This window comes from Emys orbicularis, chromosome 5 (genome assembly GCF_028017835.1).
Source record: "Emys orbicularis isolate rEmyOrb1 chromosome 5, rEmyOrb1.hap1, whole genome shotgun sequence".
In the NCBI taxonomy this organism is placed as follows: Eukaryota; Metazoa; Chordata; order Testudines; family Emydidae; genus Emys; species Emys orbicularis.
Window position 1 is genome coordinate 20,335,943 of NC_088687.1, and position 21,765 is coordinate 20,357,707.

Consider the following 21,765-nt stretch of genomic DNA (forward strand, 5'->3'; position numbering starts at 1 on the left):
CTCCTCTTTCCAGCAGCCTTCCACCTTGTGATACCCTCAGACAAGGACCAGTTACCAGTGATCCTCAGGCTATTTCCATTACAAAAAGGGAGTCCTAGGGAACAAGAAGAGTAGGGGGAGAGCCACAGGGATGATGAGGGCCAGGGGCTGATCAGGAAATGCCTGATCCCCACCCCTAAGGGAAACGGGAATTCAGGTTCTTCCAGGGTTTACCTTCACCTGGTAGCTCTTGGCTCTAACTGCCTTGTCTTCACTAGGATGTTTCTTCAGGTTAGCTGACTCGAGTTAAGAATGCACCTTTTTTCCTAGTGAGGACAAGGCTACACAGGGCACAACCATAGCTGAAAGCTATTCATTTAAAAATCTGAGCTAATAGTTACAGAAAATTGTTTGCAGTATGCACCTAGTTCCTCTGTGTGCCATTATCCAAGCAGCCATTACTGGGAAGTCAGAAAGAGCAGATGCATGCAATAACAGGGTGCATGGTTGTTGGAGGAGTTTTAAATCACTTAGCTTTATTATTTATTTATTTCCAAATATTTTTATTTCTTATTTCTTTGTTGTTAAGATTGCAGTTGATGTGTTTAGAAAATGAAGTATACAGGAGGCATGCCATCATGCAATCATCTCTGTCCCAACAGAATGCAGAGAGAACATTTTTCTCAGCAAGAATCATTATATTTGAAGCAGTCCTATTTGTGCTCAGCCTATTTATTAATTTTTGAAACACCAGACACCATAACAGAAGTACTTTGAAGCGTTTGAACAGAGTCCTTTATGGCTGTGACAGACCCATCTCTGAAAGATTATAAACAAGTTTCCATCGTCACAGAGTATTGATTTAACTTATTATTTATTATAAAAAGAATATTTCATCGAGTAAAATTATTCAGGTCCCCCTCCCAAAAATGGACTGTTTACTGAGTCTGTGACTGAACAGTATATCAGATAGATATTCTGAGTCACCTCTAAGTGAAAATGTTGGCCATACTCTGCTTGAATCACTACATTTTACCACATGAGACCAAATATTATAACAAGCACTGGGTGAACCTTTTATTAAGTACATCTGCAGTCATATCATTTGGGTTGTGCTCTTGGCCAGTTTGATAAGATAAGGAAAATTCTGCCTTTTTTGGATGAGGCATAAAGCTGATTCTGAGTAACTGCCAATTATAAGTGCTGTTGGAGTTGAACAAATATGGATGAAATCCTGGCCTCATTGAAGTCAATTGCAGAACTCCCATTGACTTCAGTGGGGTCAGGATTTCACCTGTGCAGGCAGCTATGAGACATCATAGTCTAGTCCTAGTGGCTAGAACAGGGATCTGGGGAACATAAAACAGGGGTTCTATTACAGGCTCTGGCACTGATTTATTTTGTGACCTTGAGCAAGTCCCTTTACCGTACTCTGTGTCATTTTCACCATCTGTGAAATGCAGATGTACATATTTACGCACCATTGTAGTGTACCTTAAGATCTTTGGTTGGAAGGCACTGTGTAAGTGCAAGGTATTACTAACATAGTTATTTACAATGCACACATCACACAATATTTCCTCGCCCCAGACATGGTAGGTGACAAGTTGCTATCTCCTGGGAGATGCATTCTCTGGCATATTTGATTACTAGTTGAAGAAGTATCTCTTGGTCAATTGAAAGCACAAAAACACAAAATAGAATCCATTAACAGAAAAAATTACACATACAGATTCTCAGAATTTGGAAACTGAGTTTATACTTGCAGCTGAACACACACACACACACACACACGTTTCTATATTCCTTAAATAACATCAAAATAAGTTTTGGCACAAAGGAGCTCTGGAGAGTGCAGATATTAACCCTGCTCACCTGGACAGATTCCGAGCTGGATAATTAAATTCTGCTTTGCTGAAATTCTTCTTAGACTTTCAAATAAATACAGTATTCTTCATTGCCTATCCTAAACTATTGTATAGGGTTGCTGTGCCCGATAAAACAGTTGTTGGGTTTCACCACAGGAGTGAATGGATTTTAATGGTGGGCACAGTGAGATATATAAAATAGTGTAAGTGATATTTATTCTGCCATGGAAATCATTAGGAGTTTGTCCATTTAATTCAATGGGCGCAAAATAGAACCCATTAATTGTTATTACTGTTACTAATTAATACCATAATATTATATGATTACATTACATTTATGAACATTTTAAAAAAAGAGATACAGCTCCTGCCTTTGAAGAGCACATAATCTACCCATAGTTTACTTAACCAGTTAATATATTAAGCACTTTGGGATCATCAGAATGTGCCTTTGCTAGACTGTGTATCTAGAATGCAAGTTATAGTAAAGGGCTGTGTCTATAATAATTCCCTCCCTGCTGTCCCTTTGCTCTAGGAGGGGAAGTGATTAGCTGTTCTCCTCTACCAGCTGCAAATGATTGTCTCTCCAAATATCCCTCCAACCTCCTGTGCTCACTTAGCTGTATCAGTCAGCAATTAGGCAGATTTAGCCAAGGCTCCAGCTATTCGGTGCCTCTTCCCACCCATTCCCCACCCACAGATGTCCAAGTAAACAGTGTAGGAATGTAAGGAAAGTTCTATCTCTTTCACTCGCTTGCATGGGTGTGTAGTCCAAGTCACAATCCAGCCCAGAAGTATAATTTTCCATTAAAATGTGATAAGAGGCATGTAGTGTGGGTGAATAGTTCTAGATTGACAGCCCTGGAGATGGAGGCCTTCTCTTAATTCACAGAACTGGTGTAAAACAGGCACTTTCCGTGCTAGTTGTCCTTAACCTCCTCATCAATATGCCTCAGTCCTTACCTGGAGGGACAACCTGGAAGGGTAAGAAGGTTGTTCAGTCCTTGGGATCTCTGCTGAAAGTGCCAAAGTGTGTGTGGGCAGATTTTATATGAAATCAGAGTGATTGGTGTGTGTAAATATCCCAGAAACTAAACAGTTTCAAAGTCATCTTCTCTTTCTCAGACTTCTTTCATAATTTAGATTATCCAAATCCACAAGACAGAATTCTAAGCAAGTATTTCTCTCCTTTTCTTTGTTCTCCCTTCTGAACTTTCTCATTTTCTCTTATTTCAGTTTCAAAACTTTGAGCAGTTCTTGGGGCTCCCTTGCAATTTTTCAAGTTGTTTACTGAGGTCAGAGATCAAATACTTGTGAATTAAAAATGGGAAGGCATGTTTTTATGGATCGCTTTCTTTCTGATAGGTTTCAAAGTAGCAGCCGTGTTAGTCTGTATCCGCAAAAAGAACAGGAGTACTTGTGGCACCTTAGGCTACATCTACACTACAGGGGGGGGGTCGATTTAAGATACGCAAATTCAGCTACGCGAATAGCGTAGCTGAATTCGACGTATCAGATCCGACTTACCCTGTTGTGAGGACGGCGGCAAAATCGACTGCCGCGGCTCCCAGTCGACGGCGCTTACTCCCACCTCCGCTGGTGGAGTAAGCGCGTCGATTCGGGGATCGATTGTCGCGTCCTGACGAGATGCGATAAGTCGATCCCCAAGAGATCGATTTCTACCCGCCGATTCAGGCGGGTAGTGTAGACCTAGCCTTAGAGACTAACAAATTTATTTCAGCATAAGCTTTCGTGGGCTACAGCTCACTTCTTCAGATACATAGAGTGGAACACACAGACAGAAGATATTTATACATACAGAGAACATGAAAAGGTGGAAGTACTCATACTAATTGTAAGAGGCCAATCAATTGAGATGAGCTATCAGTAGCAGCAGAAGAAAAAACTTTGAAGTGATAATCGAGATGACCCATAGAAGGTGTAAGGAGAACTTAACATGGGGGGGGGGGGGGAAATTCAATTAGTGTAATGACCCAACCATTCCCAGTCTCTGTTTAGACCTAAGTTAATTGTGTCTAATTTGCATATTAATTCGAGTTCAGCAGTCTCTCTTTGGAGTCTGTTTTTGAAGTTTTTTTGTTGCAAAACTGACACCTTCAAGTCTGTCACTGAGTGATTAGAGAGGTTGAAGTGTTCTCCCACTGGTTTTTGAATGTTATGATTCCTGATGTCAGATTTGTGTCCATTTATTCTTTTGCGTAGAGACTGTCCAGTTTGGCCAATGTACATGGCAGACGGGCATTGCTGGCACATGATGGCATATATCACGTTGGTAGATGTGCAGGTGAACGAGCCTGTACATTCATAAGATGTCATTACCAGTTCTTATGCAAAACTGATTCAAATGGCTTGACTTTCTACTTTGACTTCTCACTTTAAGGCTCCACACCACCACCACCCTGCTGCAAGTGTGTGTGGGGTGTGGTAATGGGTCACAACACCCACTCATTCGTGGATGGCTGCGTCCAAGGTCTGGGTAGCCTGCACAGGGGTAGAAGTGTATATTCCCCTTATGTTCCTAGGTGAGCATGCAGGCCAAGGGATAAACCTCAAACTAGGAGATAGTACAAGCAAAAATTCCCCCTCCCCACCAATCATCTTCTTGCTATTTATTTCCATGAAAGAGAGTAGGAGCTATACTGGAACCACAGCAGGGAAGCTTTTAATAAAGATGGTATCTTTATTTATTGAATTTACATACAGTATATGGAACCTATCAAACATTCTAGCTGCCCACAAATGCATTCAATTATCTCCCTACAATTGGGTTTGTTATTGCATAACTATAAAATAGGAAGGCATCTGCTTCTGGTGGTTCATGTTTGAATTTATGCAAATATATTAATTTATGCAAATTTGCAAATTACTGGAGTTTTGTCAGGCTATCGGCAGGTATGCAGTTGTGAATGGGGCTTTATTCTGTGTTGTGGATACCTGTATGCTGGGAACTTGACTGAAACTATCAACTCATTTCACAGTAGAAATGAAACATCTGTGGGATGGTAACGTGTTTCAGTTATTACTGATACGGGGTGGATTTGAATTGGTGTCCTAGAGGTTAAGTGCTCCATAAGCAACTACCAGTCGTCCGAGCTATTGAATCCTCCTTTGTGTGTGGTGCATGTGTGGTAGACACACAGGGGTAAGTGTTTAAAAATGGCTTCTAATTTTGTGCTCACGAGTATGTGCATCCGTATATAGTCAGGCAGGTAGACATAGAACTGAATATCCAAACAGGCACACTCAGAATCTGTGAGAGCAAATATAGAAGCCATCTAAAAAAAATTGGGCTATAAAGCATGTGTGGTATGGAGCAAATTCTACGCTGACTTACATCCCATGCAATTAGTGAGGTTGTATGAGGTGTAAATCAGTGCAGAGGTTGGCCCAGTGTGAGTATAAAGGCTGGGTTACATTTAAACCAGTATATGTGTAGTTCTGTAAAAAACAAAGGACTAAAAAAGCAGTGGGGGATGTAGAGGAAATTAGTTTATTCTACTGTTACTGTGAGTCTCTTGGTCTCATACAGTGTTTAATGGGATGTTGTCAGGATTTAACATCCATGTTTTGACCTACCTTAAAAGTTACATTGCAAATCAACTGAGTCCTTAGAACAACATTTGTAATGCAAAAGGTGGCTCCTGAGGAACATTACGAAATGAATTCAACCTGTTTCCTGTGATTGAATAGTAGAAGCACTTCCAGTAGTGGTAAGATCAGGATCTCGCTTAGAAGTCCTCCTCTCAAGGTTATCATGCTATTATTATTCTCCTGTGAGGTTTTTAAGCAGTACAGTACTGGATGAATGTAGAGAAACTGTATCAGGTCTTCTGTGGGACCTATACAGCATCATTTCAGCATGATAATAGGTCAGCTGCTGTCTGAGATACCTCAAATTAAATGTTTCCTAACACAATTAGGAAGTGTGACCATGGTAAGGATTATTTTTTAAGTGACACCAATAGGATTCTGACCTGTTACAAAACAGAGGAAAATTACCCCATTCCTAGTTGTATGACCCTACAGCCAGCTTCTGCCACCTTTTCTTAGGTCGAGTGGTACTTTACTAGGTAAGAAGTTCCTTTTCAATCACTGGGACTCCTTGTGAAATGAGGCACTACTGAGCATGAGTAAGGTCAGCAGAATCAGACCCTTACAATGTATGAAAGTTCAGGAGGAATCGCGCAGGGTCACCTTCTGCCAGACATGCCAACTCTGTGAATTAATCGCGAGAGATGCGATTTCAAAGTAAAATGAAGCCTGACTCATGATCTCGGTATAGAACACTCGAAGGTGTTCTCACCCGAGATCATGAGTCAGGCTTAATAATTTTACTCAAAAATTGCTGTCAGCCCCAGTGGCTGGGGCCTCCTGCTGCCAGTCAGCCCCAGTGCTTACTCACACAGACTAGTACCTTACTCCATAAGTAATCAGTGTGGTTCCTAATGGAGTACGGTGCTACTTAGTAAAATTAAGGATGTCAGAATCTGGCCCATAAATTTCTACATTCACTACCTATACATATAGCATATCGTCCCAGCTAATGTCTCAGCAACTGATTTGATCTTCTATATATGCTAGAAAAAATGTTTAGCTTAGAGCAGGGGTTCTCAGACTTTTGTACTGGTCACCCCTTTCACACAGAAAGCCTCTGAGTGCGACCCCCCTTACACATTAAAAACACTTTTTTATATATTTTAACACCATTATAAATGCTGGAGGCAAAGCGGGGTTTGGGGTGGAGGCTGATAGCTTGCGACCCCCTCACCCATGTAATAACCTTGCGACACTCTGAGGGGTCCCGACCCCCAGTTTGAGAACCCCTGGCTTAGAGACAGATGTAATCATATGGTGATACTGTATTTATGATCACATCCTTTTAAGCACAAACGGAAAATGTGCTTCTAGATGGCTACCACACAATTTGTGAGATCAAAAGACTTTAAACAACCTGAAACCTGTGAGCGTTTGTTATGTCCTAGAAAAGCAGTGCCTTGACGAGCTTGTTGCTATTAAATGGAGAATGTATTAAGAACCAAGAGATAAAAGTTATGCCAGTATATTTAATGGATGTTATTGACATGATGTATATTTCATATCTTCAACATATCAGAAAACTGGATTTGCATCCAGAATTTTAAGTCCATTTTGTAATCATTATTAACCAGTACTCCCCTTTCATTATAAGACTACTTGCTTTAGCCCTATAGTAACCTAACTCTCTGCTCCATCAAATTCCATTATAATCAGCCTCGTTGTAAAAACATAATATTGTAACATTCAAACTGCTAGGCTCTTGAGGCTATAAAAGGTGGGAATGTACTGAAGTGAGATCTTTAGACTAGCAGCAGTTGCACTGTGAAAACATAACCCCTTTTGAGCACATCCTGTATATATAAGCTATTTTCCCCTTATAGATAGGACGATGAACAGCCCTGGACCACTTTTGGAGCCAATTGAGCTCTTCCAAGCAAAGCAGTTTTAGAAGGTGGTGTTTGCCACATTTCCAAATATATATGCCGTATTTTGTTTTTACTTCATCGAAGTACAGCAACCAAATTTTGAGTGTTTAGTTTCAAGGAGAAAAGCTAGTATGTATTTTCCTCAAAATAGCTTATAATTTCCTGGGCAAACATGTCAAAGATAAGGAAATTAAAAAGATGGTAGGCTATATAATACCTAGCAGGAAAATGCATCTAATTATAAAGAGTTCCTACCAAAACTCTGTATGATATTGCATGCTTCAATTCCTGTTGTTGTTTTTTATGATGTTACGTTGTTAACCGAGTTTTGGATGGAAAGAGTGTGCAGCATAAATGACAGTATACAACTGTGCACAAATATTAATTAATCATCAGCTTCCTGAATGGAGCCTCTATGAGGCTGGAGGCAAAATCAAGGGTTTGCTTGGCTTCCAGAGCATGCAGTGAGCTCTGTGCTGTACAATTGGGAACATTCATGTTATGAATATCACCTTGTAATTCATGTTGTAAGAGGCTGGGGGTAGCTGGCCTGAAAGTCTGTGTTCAGCAGAAAGACTCATAACCCCTGTGTTAGTTATTCAGTGATGGGGACAAACTATGCAGACTAAGATCAAGTATCTTTTAATTAAATTTCCTGGCATTACAGTAAGGAAAAAGAGAATCAGTCACGCTATACAAAATATTTGTATGTGAGGTTTATATACTTAAGGTCCTTTGTTGGACTACGTTTTAGAAATGGTGATGATTTTTTTTTTATGGATGGACACATTCTACAAGTTTATTGAGACTTTGGCATCAGCAACACAGTGCAAATATGTTAATAGTGGTGCATAGATTTCCCCCCCACACACACACACACACACCTTGGCTGCCATTTTAAAACTGAAGTGAAGAACATTTTCACAGGGTTGGTGAATTGTAAGGGTGGGATCACGCAAAACACGGAGTATGTCAATTGGTGTTAAAAAGTCAGCATCTTACCAACAGGTTTTGCAGTGGTATCTCAGATACCACAATATTTCCTTGTACTTAGAATAGGAAAAAATGTTTCACATCAGATAGCACTGTGTGGTAACTGGGTAAATGCTAGGTTTGTAATGGCAGTGACAGCATTATCATCACTGTTGTTTTCATTGCAGATTTTTGAGGATTGCATTAAAATGCATTATTAGAGTATATGGGGGAAGACGTTAGGGGGCAATGCAGAGCACAGTGGTGTGCAATACTGTAGTGCAGAGTAGACCCTTGTTCTGGACAGTATTGTTCAAAACAATACTGCTTACAATTATTAAACTGCAGGGTTTGAGACCATCAGTGTAGACAACTGTTATATTTTTATGAGGGGTGAAGCCACGGTGCTGTGCACAATTTAGTGTTTGAGTGAACAAGAGTTGCTCCATCAGCATTCCAAAACAGGATGATATAGTTTTTTAAAGGAGGAGACTTGTATTTTTACACAGCTCCCGATAGTGTGAGATGGGAAGCATGTTTCGTATTAAAATTGTACTGTGCCAGCAATGGAGCTACTCTGGCTTACACTAGCTGAGAATCTGCCCAATGTTTAGATGTATAATGTGTGTGTGTGTGCACGTATACATGATATAAATGAGTCTTGCAAAATATTCACTTGTTCACTCACCTATAATGTTGTTGGGTGAGTAAAATGTTGTTGTTTTTCTTAACAGTCTCCCCGTGATAAGGGCTGTTGAGTAGATTATCAGCCAGGGCTCAGAAGAGTTTAACAAGCACACTCGCATGCGCGCTCTCTCTAATATATTACTCTGAACAATAGCTTCACCAACTCTAATACACTCGGGATATTAATTGTATCCTGACAGGTTTGATTGTTCGGGAAGTGAGCATTGAGATTTCCCGTCAGCAGGTGGAAGAACTCTTTGGACCTGAAGATTACTGGTGCCAGTGTGTCGCTTGGAGCTCTGCCGGCACTACTAAGAGTCGAAAGGCCTATGTTCGCATTGCATGTGAGTACCTCTTCTCTGGGGTGAAGTGACTCTGGGTTGTTTGGGTGGGAACTTTTGCCTCTAACCACACACACTGAATAGGCCTTGAATCTTCTGTGGTGGTTGATGCAGCATGTCAGACTTCAGACCACCAGTATTGCACTTAGATGTGTCAGTTCATCATTTCTTCTGTTTCTGAGAGCCAGACTTGCATCCTCCTCCTTCCAGGTTTATGAAAAAAGAAAGCCAACAACAACAAATTATTTGTGAAGTTCTGCAATGATCCTGACCCAAGGAAAGTGTTTGCAGCTAATAGGCTGGAATTTATCAAAGCAAACCCTGTGATGGGATAAGAACAATTTCCTTGTGTCTCTGCAGCCATTTAATAATGCTGCTTTTGCCTGACAAACAAACAGAGACCAAATTTAGCATACCACTGTAATCAGAGAGGAACTATGATAGCAAACATAGGCATCTTAACTCTTAACATTTCATCCTTGCTATGCATGGTTACGAATCTCAATATTTATTTTAAATCCTTTCTCCACTCTCACTGCACCCACGAAAAAACAGGACAACCAATTTCCAGACAATAGATCTTAAGTTGACAATACAAATATTTAATGTTCATTAATTTTCAAAAAGGGGCTTGTCTTTGTACAGCATTTGCAGCGGGGATTCCCATTTCCCTTTCATGCGGATTAAGTGAGTTTTATTTAATACAATGCAAGCAAGCTGCGTAATTCAGAAATTATTTCACCTGCCTTTGGAAAAAGGAACAAAGAAACATTGTTTGGTGTACCCGCAGCTGGATACTTGTCAGGCTTGTCTAGACTGAATATAGCCTGACATTTTAGAACAAGAGAAGAGAATTCCTCTTCCAGGAAAAAGAACATCTCCCTTACCAACACCTTTAAGAAGGAAGACTAAGGAAGGACTGTTTGCTTATCATTTTGCTATGAAAGTGTCATCTCAAGCCATTACAAATGGCTTTTTAGGACTCCATCCCACTCTCAATGAAGTCACTTGGGTTGAGGCTGCTGAGTGCACTTACAAATCGAGCCACTTTTATTTACATGTCTAGGTACAGATTTAGGAGGCTAATTTTAAGTACTCAAGTTGAACACTTTGACCTAAGCTAGTTGACTAGAAATGGATCTTGCCTACAAATTTTTGATATTGAAATGGATCTGGAGAAGAATCTCCCCAGAGTTCAGTGGAGTTTGGATACAAGGTTTTGGCCTCGTCCCTCATACAGACACAGACAACTTGTAATCAGTTTATCAGATATTATTGCATCAGATAATAACACCTGGCTCTTACGTAATGCTTTTCATCAATAGATCTCAGAGTTTTACATAGAGAAGTCAGTACCATTATTAGAACTGAGCAAAAAATTTTAGACTAATAGTTTATTCACCAAAAAATACAGGCTTGGATTGACCAAAACTATTCATGATTTTGGGTTGAATTTAGCAAATAGTTTTGACCAAAAAAACCGGGGGGAAATCAGAAAAAGTCCAAACATTTCATTTCAACGTTTTTGAAACAAGATGTTGTGACTTTTCATTTTGAAACACTGGTTTGTTTAGAAATTTAGCTAGGCTTACTTTATTAAAATAAAGATAAAAAAAATCCACAAAGAAAATAAAATATTTTGTTTTGGGTTGCACAATACAAGTCATTTAACCTGAAACAAAACATTGTTGCTTTTTCATTTTGGCAAGAAAAGTGAAAAAATTCTGTTTCGGGTCAAACCAAAACAAATTTGTTTTCTTATTTTTATTTTGGTTCAACTACAGAACCAAAAAATTTATTATTCACTCAGTTCTAATAATTGTCCCCATTTCAAGGATGGGAAAATTGAGGTCCAGAGGTACATTGACTTGCCCAAGGTCCCCAGCATATAAGTGGCAGAGTGAGGAGTAGAACCTGAGTCCCCTTCTGGTACTTTATCCGCTCATTAGGTCATGGTGCTCTTAGGAGTAGTTAGGTACTTCACTATCACAGGAATACTATAAATATCTATATAGACAGAATCTGCATTGAATCCCAATTTCCCCTGATTCTGGAGTGCTTCATACATGGCATTTTGTACTGAATCATTTTCTAGGGGCAAACAAACATTTCTAGAGTTCTCTATGGTCTTTCTGACAGGAAAGCAGTGAACTTTAACTACCCATTCCAAATGTTAGCACTGTGCTTCAGAGAGCTTTAGCAATGTTTCAACAGCTTTTTTAGATTACAAAATCTGTATTAAATCACCTAGTAGATTTTGGTGCCCTGCCAGTTAGCACTTGACAGGTGGCCATCATATTTACTTCAATTAAGTGTTTGAATATATATCAGATGAAGATAACAGGGCAATGTTACAGATGTGTAATTGCCTTTCATGACATTAGATATATATACAGCAACTGCACTTTAGCCAAGAGTCTGTCAGTGATTTCATCATAAACTTCTATTTTCAGAGGCTTATAACTTAGCTGTAAAAAAAAATAATCATTCTGGGTAGAAAATTGGCATCCAAGATCTTTGCTTGTGATTGATATTTTTGACCACATTTAAGAGCGAGGGAGAGAAAGTCAGTTTAGTAATTTTTATAGTGCTTAAGTGTATTTTTAAAAATGGAGGAATTGAGCCTATGAACTTTCAGTTTTGCTTTTTGATGATAATTTTTTGCATATTTCCCCTTGATTTGGGGCTTCTTGGACAATATGGCCCAGGCCTGTAGCCTCTATTCACGGGACTAAGAGCTCCAGTGTTGGGTATTTAGCCTGCAGATTTATACCAAGCAGTAAAAGCACAGTCACAGAAAAATCATCTATTTTAAACTACAAATTTTTCAGCTGGCCTCATAGGTAAATAATAAATATTTGTATGGACTCTAAACACATACAGTATGTACATCAGTGAGTGGTGACATTATTGTCTAAAAGATAATAATAATTAGCCAAATTCTAATAATTAGCCAAATTAGCCAATTCAGTTATGCCAGTGTTAATCCAGAGTCGCTCAGTTGATTTCAGTGGATTGACTCTGAATTGACACCAGCATAAGTAAGCCCTATTTCAGCAAGATACATAAGCACATGCGTAACTTTAAGCAGGTCCCACAGGACTATTCCACTGCTTAAAGTTCCAGCTCAAGGATCAACGGCCAAGGTCTGCACCGTGCCAAACTTTACTGTTGTTTTCCTGAGACTTTTCCTACTCCAGCCCTATCAGGCTTCTGCTCTATCACATTGTGAGTAAACCCTTCCTTAAGGCCCAGGATCCCAGGCTTCTACTCTCCCGCGAGTCTTCTCCTTTCCCTCTCTAAGCCCAAAGAGTGACTGCCATCTCCTGCCCTCACTTCCTGACCTTATACCAGCCCTGCCTGCCCCTGCCCAGCTGGTCTTCATCCCCACTCAGAGCTTGATCATCAAGGCTAACTCCCCCTCGGGATGGCCTATCAGGTTACTTAACCCATCCTGGGCCACAATAACCCTCTCTGGGATAGTGTGGGGTGAACACCCCGTCACACCTGTCTAGACTCGATTTGAAACATAACTAAAAATTCAACAGTAGCCATACCCCTATAACTGTGAAATCTCAAATCCTACATCCTCTGGGCATGCCAAGATAGGCTGTGCAGGATGACATATCACTAATCAGAAATACTAAGTGTGCCAACATTTAAAATAGGCAGTAGGAGGGTCCAGCACTGCTGCCTGAGGGAATGGTTACCCAAGAAGTTTATTGCAGTGCAGCTGTACCACTACTGTAAACTCTCTAATGTAGGCGCGCTAAGCCAATGGGAGAGAGCTCTTCCATCAGTTTAATTACTCCAGCCTCCACAAGTGGCAGTAGCTATGTCAGTGGGAGAAGCTCTCCTGCCAACATAGCGCTGTTCACATTAGTTCTTATGTCAGTGTCACTTACGTTGCTCGAGGGGCGTGATTTATTCACACTGGTGACTTTCACAAGCTGGTGCATGTTGGGGAACCGTGGCCCGGAGCACCACTGAGTTAGGAAAGAGCCGTCCTTGTGCTCCCCTGGTCATTATCTGAGACAAGCAACGGGTGGGGAAGGTCTTTACACTCTCCCTCATATTGTGCACCTGCATAGAATCCCTGCAGAATCTGGCCCTGAAATTTGCCTGCAGTGAGCACACAATGCGGAGTTTTGAAGGAAACAAAACACAACACAACTCTCTGTGGTGTTATGACATCGGGCCAGACATTTTTCATTTTTAATAAGTACAAAAAAGTGAAGGCTAATATATTTGGGGGAGGGAAACCCTACAGTGCTCTGTGTGCAACAGTTACTTCACATTAATAGCCGTCGCTGGTGATTTCAGCACAAGTCATACCGTACCCTGATGACATAATTAGCCCTTTCTAGCATGTTCAGAAGAAAGATACTTTTTTTTTTTTTTCATTCTGGACCCCAGTGTTATTGCTTTGCAGGGTTGTAGAATTATTGTATCCTCTGGGGGACCAGTTCTTAAGTCCATTAAAACAAAAACAAAAAATTGCATTCAACATCTCTGTTCATTGACCGTGTAATAGAATTAACTGAAAAGTAATTTGAAAGTGTGAAGAATGTGCATCCTGGAAAAGCAGCTTGTATTTATTTAATTCAAGGTCAGGCATGTGTCGTAAAGGACATAACAACCTGGTCAATGGAAATTCACTGCAAAAAGTCAATTGAAAAATCACATCAGCCAAGTAGAGAACTTCAGTTGGTCAAGAGGGAAGGCATCTTTAAATTTGGAGTAAAGAGTGGTGTTTTTCAGAGAGATACACATGCTGGAAATTTAACCTGGAAGTGAAACTGATTCAGAACCCAAGGTTGTGACTTCTTTCAGTGTGTAGAACTGGGTGGTGTGATGTCTGCAGCTTTGGACCATTTGCAATTAAGGTTTGGACCTTTCTCGTCGATGAAGGTTATTCCTGAATAGTGGAATGGAAACTCCATGATTTTCCCTGGCATTCTTCCACTGGAGATTTTGGTCTCCCCACAACAAAGAGACTGGAAGGGGTTCACCCTTGTAAACTGGCAGATTCCCTAGGATCTGTTTAGACCTGAAAATCCTAGGTATGTTAATGATCTAGCAAATGGAAAAAGAGAATGAATAATAGTGGAGCTGGAGAAATGCAATTCATTGTCTGGGATACATGATATTAGATGGTGCAAATACAATTTTCCTCATCATTCTAGGCAAGCCCTAGTTATATTGACTCTAGGAGGTGCTCAGATGCTTTGAAATATTAATGTACACTGGGCCTAAAATATACTTTTCTTACTGAATTAAGAGACTGTAGCTTTATGGAGAGAAGACAAAGGAGTTAGGATAGTTTTTTCCTTTTGTTAAAAAAAATCCAAAGCCATGCATTATTTTAAAACTAATATTTGAAAAATGTTGATCTGATTATATGGATAAAATCCTACATTCTCTGCTTGAGCAAAATTCCTGTTGAAAGAAATCAATGCGAGCTGTGCCTATGTAACCAAGAATAGAATTAAACCCGGTGAGGGTTTCACTTGATAAAGACTAATTATGTACTGCAGGATATGACCTAAATTGTGGGCCAGTTCCATAACTGGTGTCATTGACTTTAGTGGAGCCAGGCCAATTTACCCCAACTGTGAATCATATCTTATCAATTTACAGCGCAATTGAATAAATGTGAAATTGGCCTGATTATCTTCTCACTTGTACCAGTTTTACATTGGTGTGATTCCATTAGATTCATTGAAGTTACACTTGATTTGCCCCTGAAAATGTACAATCACACGCAGAGCCAGTATCTGTATGTCCAACTGCTGAGTTGCTGAAAACCTGCTGCAAGAAATAAATAGCTTTCCTCCTAATTTCATCGGAGTAGGCTTTTTGCATAATGAATTTAGATGCCTTCTCATTTTTGGCTCGTTTCCAGTGTCTTGGAAACAAATGGAAACTTAAAAAAAAAAATTGCTCTTTTCCACTAAGAAATCGCTATTTAATAAGGAATTGTGCTTATTAAACTTGTATTTAATTTTATATTAGTTTTCTATAGACTTAACTAAAAGCCTTTTTTTTCAGAATTGGTTTTGTGTTTTTTTTTTTAAGAAGGGAGATTAAATAGTAGCTTATATACATGTCTCATACTGTATACGGATAAGATTAATGTGGTACAGGAAAGTGGATTGGTTTATGTGATGGATTATCTCCACTTATGTTGGACAGAAAGACAGATGTGAAAATAATCATACGTTCATTACTGGCACTCAGGTAGTGAACCTTTTAATTCTGGGGTTCTGTGCTCATACATTATGTTGCTGAATTACCTATGTTCCCATTATTTTCACATCCAAGTAGTCTAGCACCCCAGACAATATTGTGAAGAGACAGTTCCATTGCCTCCAAAATATTAGAGAGTACTGTATTAGTTATAAGATCTGGGAGAAAGAGGACAACTAGGCCGGGACATTTAAAAGAAAGTCAAGAACACACAGGAGTGTGAAATATGAAAAAATGAAGGGAATTGGTTATACATGGTATGTGTACATTGGGCAGTACTAAAGAGGGGGCCTGATTCCTTCTTTCCTGCAGGTTGAGTAATTCCCAGTCAATAGGCGTTACTTGTATCCTGTGTGGAGAGAACTGGGCCACATGGTCTTGAGTTGAGATTACTCTTGAGCTAAAGATGGACCTCCTCCATCACAAGTCACAGAAAGAGAAAGAAGGCATTTTAGAACTCATCATATGCATTAGCTCATTTACATATTCACTACACTAGAATCATTCTTGTCAAGCAACTTTTTCTAGCAGGTCTATATCTCTTTCAAGCGCTCACATCTCAAAATATGGATACTTTTCTCTTTGATACATATGGCTTTGATTCTGCAGTTAATGGTAAATTAGTGCATTTACAGCCAAGTGTAACCAAGACAGTTTTGAGTATGTTCCATCTTTAAAACAGACCAAAAACTGAATATCTTTCTCAATGGACATTGCATGAAACATGAATCCCACCCAGTCTACCTTGGAGTAAACCTAGATAAATTTCTCACCTGATCTTAACCACCTGAGGAAAACTGCAGCTAAGTTGAGGATACGTAACAACTTTCTAAGCAAACTGGCCAGCACTTCATGGGGAGCCAACACTCAAACTCTCTGATCATCTGGTTTAGCCCTCTGTGAGTCTGCAGCAGAATATTGTGCTCCATCTGGCTCCATTTGTCTCATGTCAAGTTGGGTGACACACAGCTACACTCAACTATGCACATCGTAACTGAGACAATTCAACCCAGACCGGTACCATGGCTCCCTATGTTAAGTAACATCACTCTTCCACACATCACCCCCCCAGAGCACAGCCCCCCGCCTGCCCCGGGACCCCTTCCCACCCCCCCAGAGCCCTGACACTACTGCCAGATTGGTTGAGAATATCAGGACAAACTCAAGCTACCACTTTCACAGACCTCTTCAAACACCCAAGGGTGTGGTTTTCACCAGCCATTGTAGGCCCATTTGCCCTGCCAAGATTTCTCCACAACATTGATGTGGCATGAAGAATGGTCTGCAGCTGACATCAGAAACCAGTCTCCTGTAACTGACCTGACCATACGTGTACGTGGCTTTGATTTTCTATGCCAGTCATGGGTCCTTCTGAACAAAATTTCAAATAGGCCAAGTTCAACATACAGCCAGCCTTCACATCTGGGGCCAACAAGAGGATTCCAGATGCAGCTGTGCCAAAGGCACACAAATATCGCACATTATGATGACTGCCATCTGACTGGATTTGATGATGGTTTGAGGGCTCTGCTCTTCACTGAGAAGGCTGCTGCAAATTGGCTTGGAAAGCTCCACATGCACTAAGAAAAAGGGTTATGATTAGGATATATAATAAATGCAAGCCTTAGGGTTCACAATATTGAGTTAAAAACACATTGAATTAAAATGGACATTAATGTCATTGTTAGTGTTACTTTCATTTAACAAATCTCTGAATTTGTGTGTGTTAATACCTTCGGGGTGGGAGCCTTGGAGATGTCCTGCATATGTTGTCATGTCTCATACAAATCAATGTCTTGCAACAGAACCTGCTTGAACCCTGGAGGGGATGGAAATATAGCAATCAAGAAATTAACTAAAGATTTGTGCATGTATTTCTATAGAGATAGTCTGCTGCTAGAGACAGATTAATGAATCAGAAAAAAAGTGTTTATGCAGACTTTGGGTGTTTTGCTTACAGAAATGCCTTTAGAGTCCTGTATGGTAACCTTACTTTACCCTAACTTTAGCTTCACAACTAATTGCAAATGCACACCTAAAATCACTAACTACTACATTTCCTTTGATACATTTATGGTCTTCAAAAGAAGACCTGCCAACGCTGTGAAAAATTCAAGGTTTTTGTTTTATGTTTTTTCCCAAGGTAAAAACTGAACCTAGTGGTTTTATGGATTTTTTAAAAAAAATTAACTTCACATTCACATTTTTATTATTATAATATATAGTTGAAAAAAATACTAGAAATATTAGACTCTGCTTTTAATTTCTAAATGAAAACTTTGAACCTTCTAAAATGTTAAAATGGAAGTGATGAGAAAACTTATTATGCCTACTAGGAAAAAATAAAGAGGTTTAGATATATCTGGAAGCTTAGGCCAGGTCTACACTACAAACTTATGTTGGTATAACTACGTCGTTCGGGGTGTGAAAAATCCACATCCCTGAGCAATGCAATTTTAGCAACCGAACACCTGGTGTTCTCTTATCGACATAGCTACCACCTGTCATAGAGGTGGATTAACTACGCCGATGGGAGAAGGTCTCCCATTGGCATAGGAGCATCAACACTTAAGTACTACAGTGGCGCAGCTGCATCAGTGCAGCGTTTTAAGCGTAGACCTGCACTTAGAAGGGAAGGGGAATAGATGGAGCCATTGGTGATTGTAGAGAGGGGTGTAGTAAGTAAGTGGAATCAACTATCATTGAACTGTAGGGAGAGTGGGTGGGGTTGTGAACTGTTAAGGTAGCAAGAATCTAGATACTTTTGAAAGATGGGTAGGCATCAGATCATGTGGTTCTGTGTAAAGATGGCTAGCTCATATTACTTTACGGTGCTGAATTCATTCGGTGGCTTTTCCTTTCCTCATTCTAAGCGCAGTAAATGTGAAAGTTGCTGATCAATTATGAAATGGGTGATTGTCATATAGGAATTTATCTGACTCAACATGCCTAAAGTTGAAGGAAGTAGTGCAAAACAAGCAATTAATCTGAGAAAGGGCAGACAATCCGACTCTTCAGATTCTTCAAGCTCAAATAGTGTCCAAGTTGCTGAAGATGCCATCGAGGAATGCAAAGTATGGCAAGAATATCTTTGCCTTTTGCTCAAATAATAAAAATAAAATATATGGAGATAAACCTATCTCATAGAACTGGAAGGGACCTCGAAAGGTCATCGAGTCCAGCCCCCTGCCTTCACTAGCAGGACCAAGTACTGATTTTGCCCCAGATCCCTAAGTGGTCCCCTCAAGGATTGAACTCACAACCCTGGGTTTAGCAGGCCAATGCTCCCCCCACTGAGCTAATGCTACCCCCAATGAGTCAAAGAGGAGAGAACTTCTTGAGTCCAGTCATCCTAATTTCCTTACCTATGGGTATTCAGCATACAATCTAAACCTCATTGAGAAAGGAGCATCTAGCACATTGTACGTTCAAAAATTATTCTGACGCCACCATCAGCCTGGTTGGTTGACTGAAAAAGGAAGATTGATGCTCCAGCACCCACTGACATTCAGTGGAACTCTCAGGAAAATCATGGGCCGGATTTTGAGCTCCATTACAGCAATTGTGCACCTGTTTGCACAAAACTTTCGGAAGCCAGAGAATCTAGTCAGTGGAAGATTCCCCCTGAAAAGGGGAATCCTTTGGCTTCTTTGCCACACTTCCACTGGCTGCAAGTGTTCAGAGTATGGCTGAGGAAAGGATGTTTTTCTGGGGCATCCCTACATTGCAGCACTCCTCAGCTACTAGAAGTTGGGGACCATTGTCAGCTGGTGTCATTTAAAGCAGTCTTTATGCAGGGGAGTAGGATGGTGCAGAACTGGCCTCAGTATTGAATTGGAGGCACAAAGGGGTCTCTTATTTCCCTCCTCTTCAGCTATGCTCATTGTTCTTTGGGCCCAGCTGAGACCATGGTCCTGTCTCTCTATATTTACATCCAACTAGAAGGACTGTGTTGAAATTTGCACCGAGCATGAGGATGACTTTGATCAAAACACAGCATGCGTTTTACACAAGGGGCTCTCCAGAGAGAGGCATGACATTTATAAAAGCAATTGATAGAGGTTTCAGAGGAATTTGCCAGATTACAGGCTGATGACACTAGTGTCACAGTCTCACTGGAAATCTGGTTTGATCTAAGTAACAATAAAGAACTGGAACCACACAAGGACAAAATCAAAAAATAATTCAGAGAAGCTATGGAACCTTTCTATTACTCTAGCCACCAGTGCAACTGATCTCAGATACAAGGGTCATAGACTCAGCTGTGAACAGGAAGAAGTAACTGAAATGTGGCTGATGGAACAGAGTCCTGAGTTTCCTTTTTCTCCTCTACCCCTTGAAATTGAAAATCCAGATTTCAACTCCCTAATCTGTGTTTGCAAAAGGTGGTGTCACAGTTTTGTCCCAGGTAGTGGAAAATTATAGAAGCAAAATCATGGAAGACAGGACAACTGAATTCAGAATTTTGTCAATTGTAAAAAGACCTTCACTCCTGTCCACCCAGATCAGGTTCTCTCATGCATAGTTGGAATAATAAATATAATATAGAATTCATTTTCATAAGTATGTGATTTATGGTAACCTGATGAGCTTTTGTGGTGTTGAGGGAAATTAAAACAACACTGGTCCTTTCATCCTTTAGAACATTTGTCTCCAACAGAATACAAACTTTATCTGCAAATTTTTCTTACTCATGTCTCCATTAAATAAGGCTAAAAGAACAAAAACAACCACCATACACACACTATCTCTTGTAGTAAAAATAACAGGAGTACTTGTGGCACCTTAGAGACTAACAAATTTATTAGAGCATAAGCTTTCGTGGGCTACAACCCACTTCTTCGGATGCATATAGAAGTGGGTTGTAGCCCACGAAAGCTTATGCTCTAATAAATTTGTTAGTCTCTAAGGTGCCACAAGTACTCCTGTTATTTTTGCGGATACAGACTAACACGGCTGCTACTCTGAATCTTGTAGTAAAGAATTTTCATGTTGTTAAAAACTTATCTCCCTTAATGCATCTCTGCAAAAGGCTGCTTCTTCTCTTATATGACATCAACTCATACTAAATCAAAGTTGGGTGAAAAATGTTTTTAAAAGCCCTGCTCATTTTCTGAAGACATTGGTATGTTTGTTTTAGAGGGAAAATCCTAGTTAGAGTTACTGGAAAGAGCACAAAACAGAAGTGAAGAGTCTTTAAGGTCTACCAAGGGCAGAAATCCATCTTTTTCTGACATTAATGCTGCATTGTTCTGTACATTTCTGGTTTACATCTAATTCCTGGCTGACAAGTGTCCGTTTTTCATGCTTATTCATCAGTCACCCTTGCATTAGCACTGCCTTGAAGGCATCTGCCCTGCCTCTTATCGCCTTTCTCAGAAATGATAAAGGATATCCTTAAAGTTTTACCCACCCACGCATCACAGTAAAACCCAGAACTACAATGAAGGAATAAAATACAGTTTGTAAAAATAAAAAAAATAAAAATGGGAAAAAAGGTCATTCTTTGCTGACTGCAAAGATGAAAGCTAAAAAAGAAAAGGAAGCAGAATAATGCCAGGAGTTAAAATGATTTGTACACAGAAACTGTTACCTTTGGGAGATTAAAAATATAATGTTTGAGTTGTTTTTAGACTAAGGATGCATTACACTTGGAATTTAAAATTGAGCCATTTAAAGATGCTTCACAAAAAGGGCTATTTTTCCCCTCCAAAAAGCAAAGAAATTCAGACGTGGGTTTACAATGAGAGATTGATCCCTCCATTCTATTAGTCCACTTTTACAGCAGTGGAAAACCATTGATTTCAACACAGTTGTGAATGAGGCCCTCTGTCCTGATTGCAACAGATTGTCCCTAGGTATTTCAGGAGTCTCAGAATGAGGTCTTGCCCCAGTGCGCTATGTGTGTGTTTTGTGCTATGCCTGTAATACGTGGCACAAGAACAGTCCTTGACTTCACTGGGACTGCCCATTAGTAAGGAAAGTAGGGTTTGGCACAGAGTTTCATCCCAGAATTTTAATCCTTAAACTTGAATTTCTTTCCATTATATCAGACCCAGCACAGGAGTGGGAAGAAGAAAAATCTCTGTTGTACAGGCTGAGTTTTCTAGCCAAACCAAAACCACTTCCACAGAAGCTCCAAGGTGACGCCCTACCTGCAGCCATGAAGGTTGCACCTTTGGAAGC

General features: G+C 40.0%; 1 protein-coding gene across 1 annotated transcript in view; it reads left to right on the forward strand.

The window, feature by feature from the left end:
• Nucleotides 1–21,765, forward strand: part of UNC5C (unc-5 netrin receptor C) — a 363,016-nt gene that overhangs the window by 243,310 nt on the left and 97,941 nt on the right. Inside the window, exon 3 of the mRNA XM_065404905.1 lies at nucleotides 9,190–9,333. Within this exon, the coding sequence (XP_065260977.1) occupies nucleotides 9,190–9,333 (144 nt within the window). The remainder of the gene's footprint in view (nucleotides 1–9,189; nucleotides 9,334–21,765) is intronic.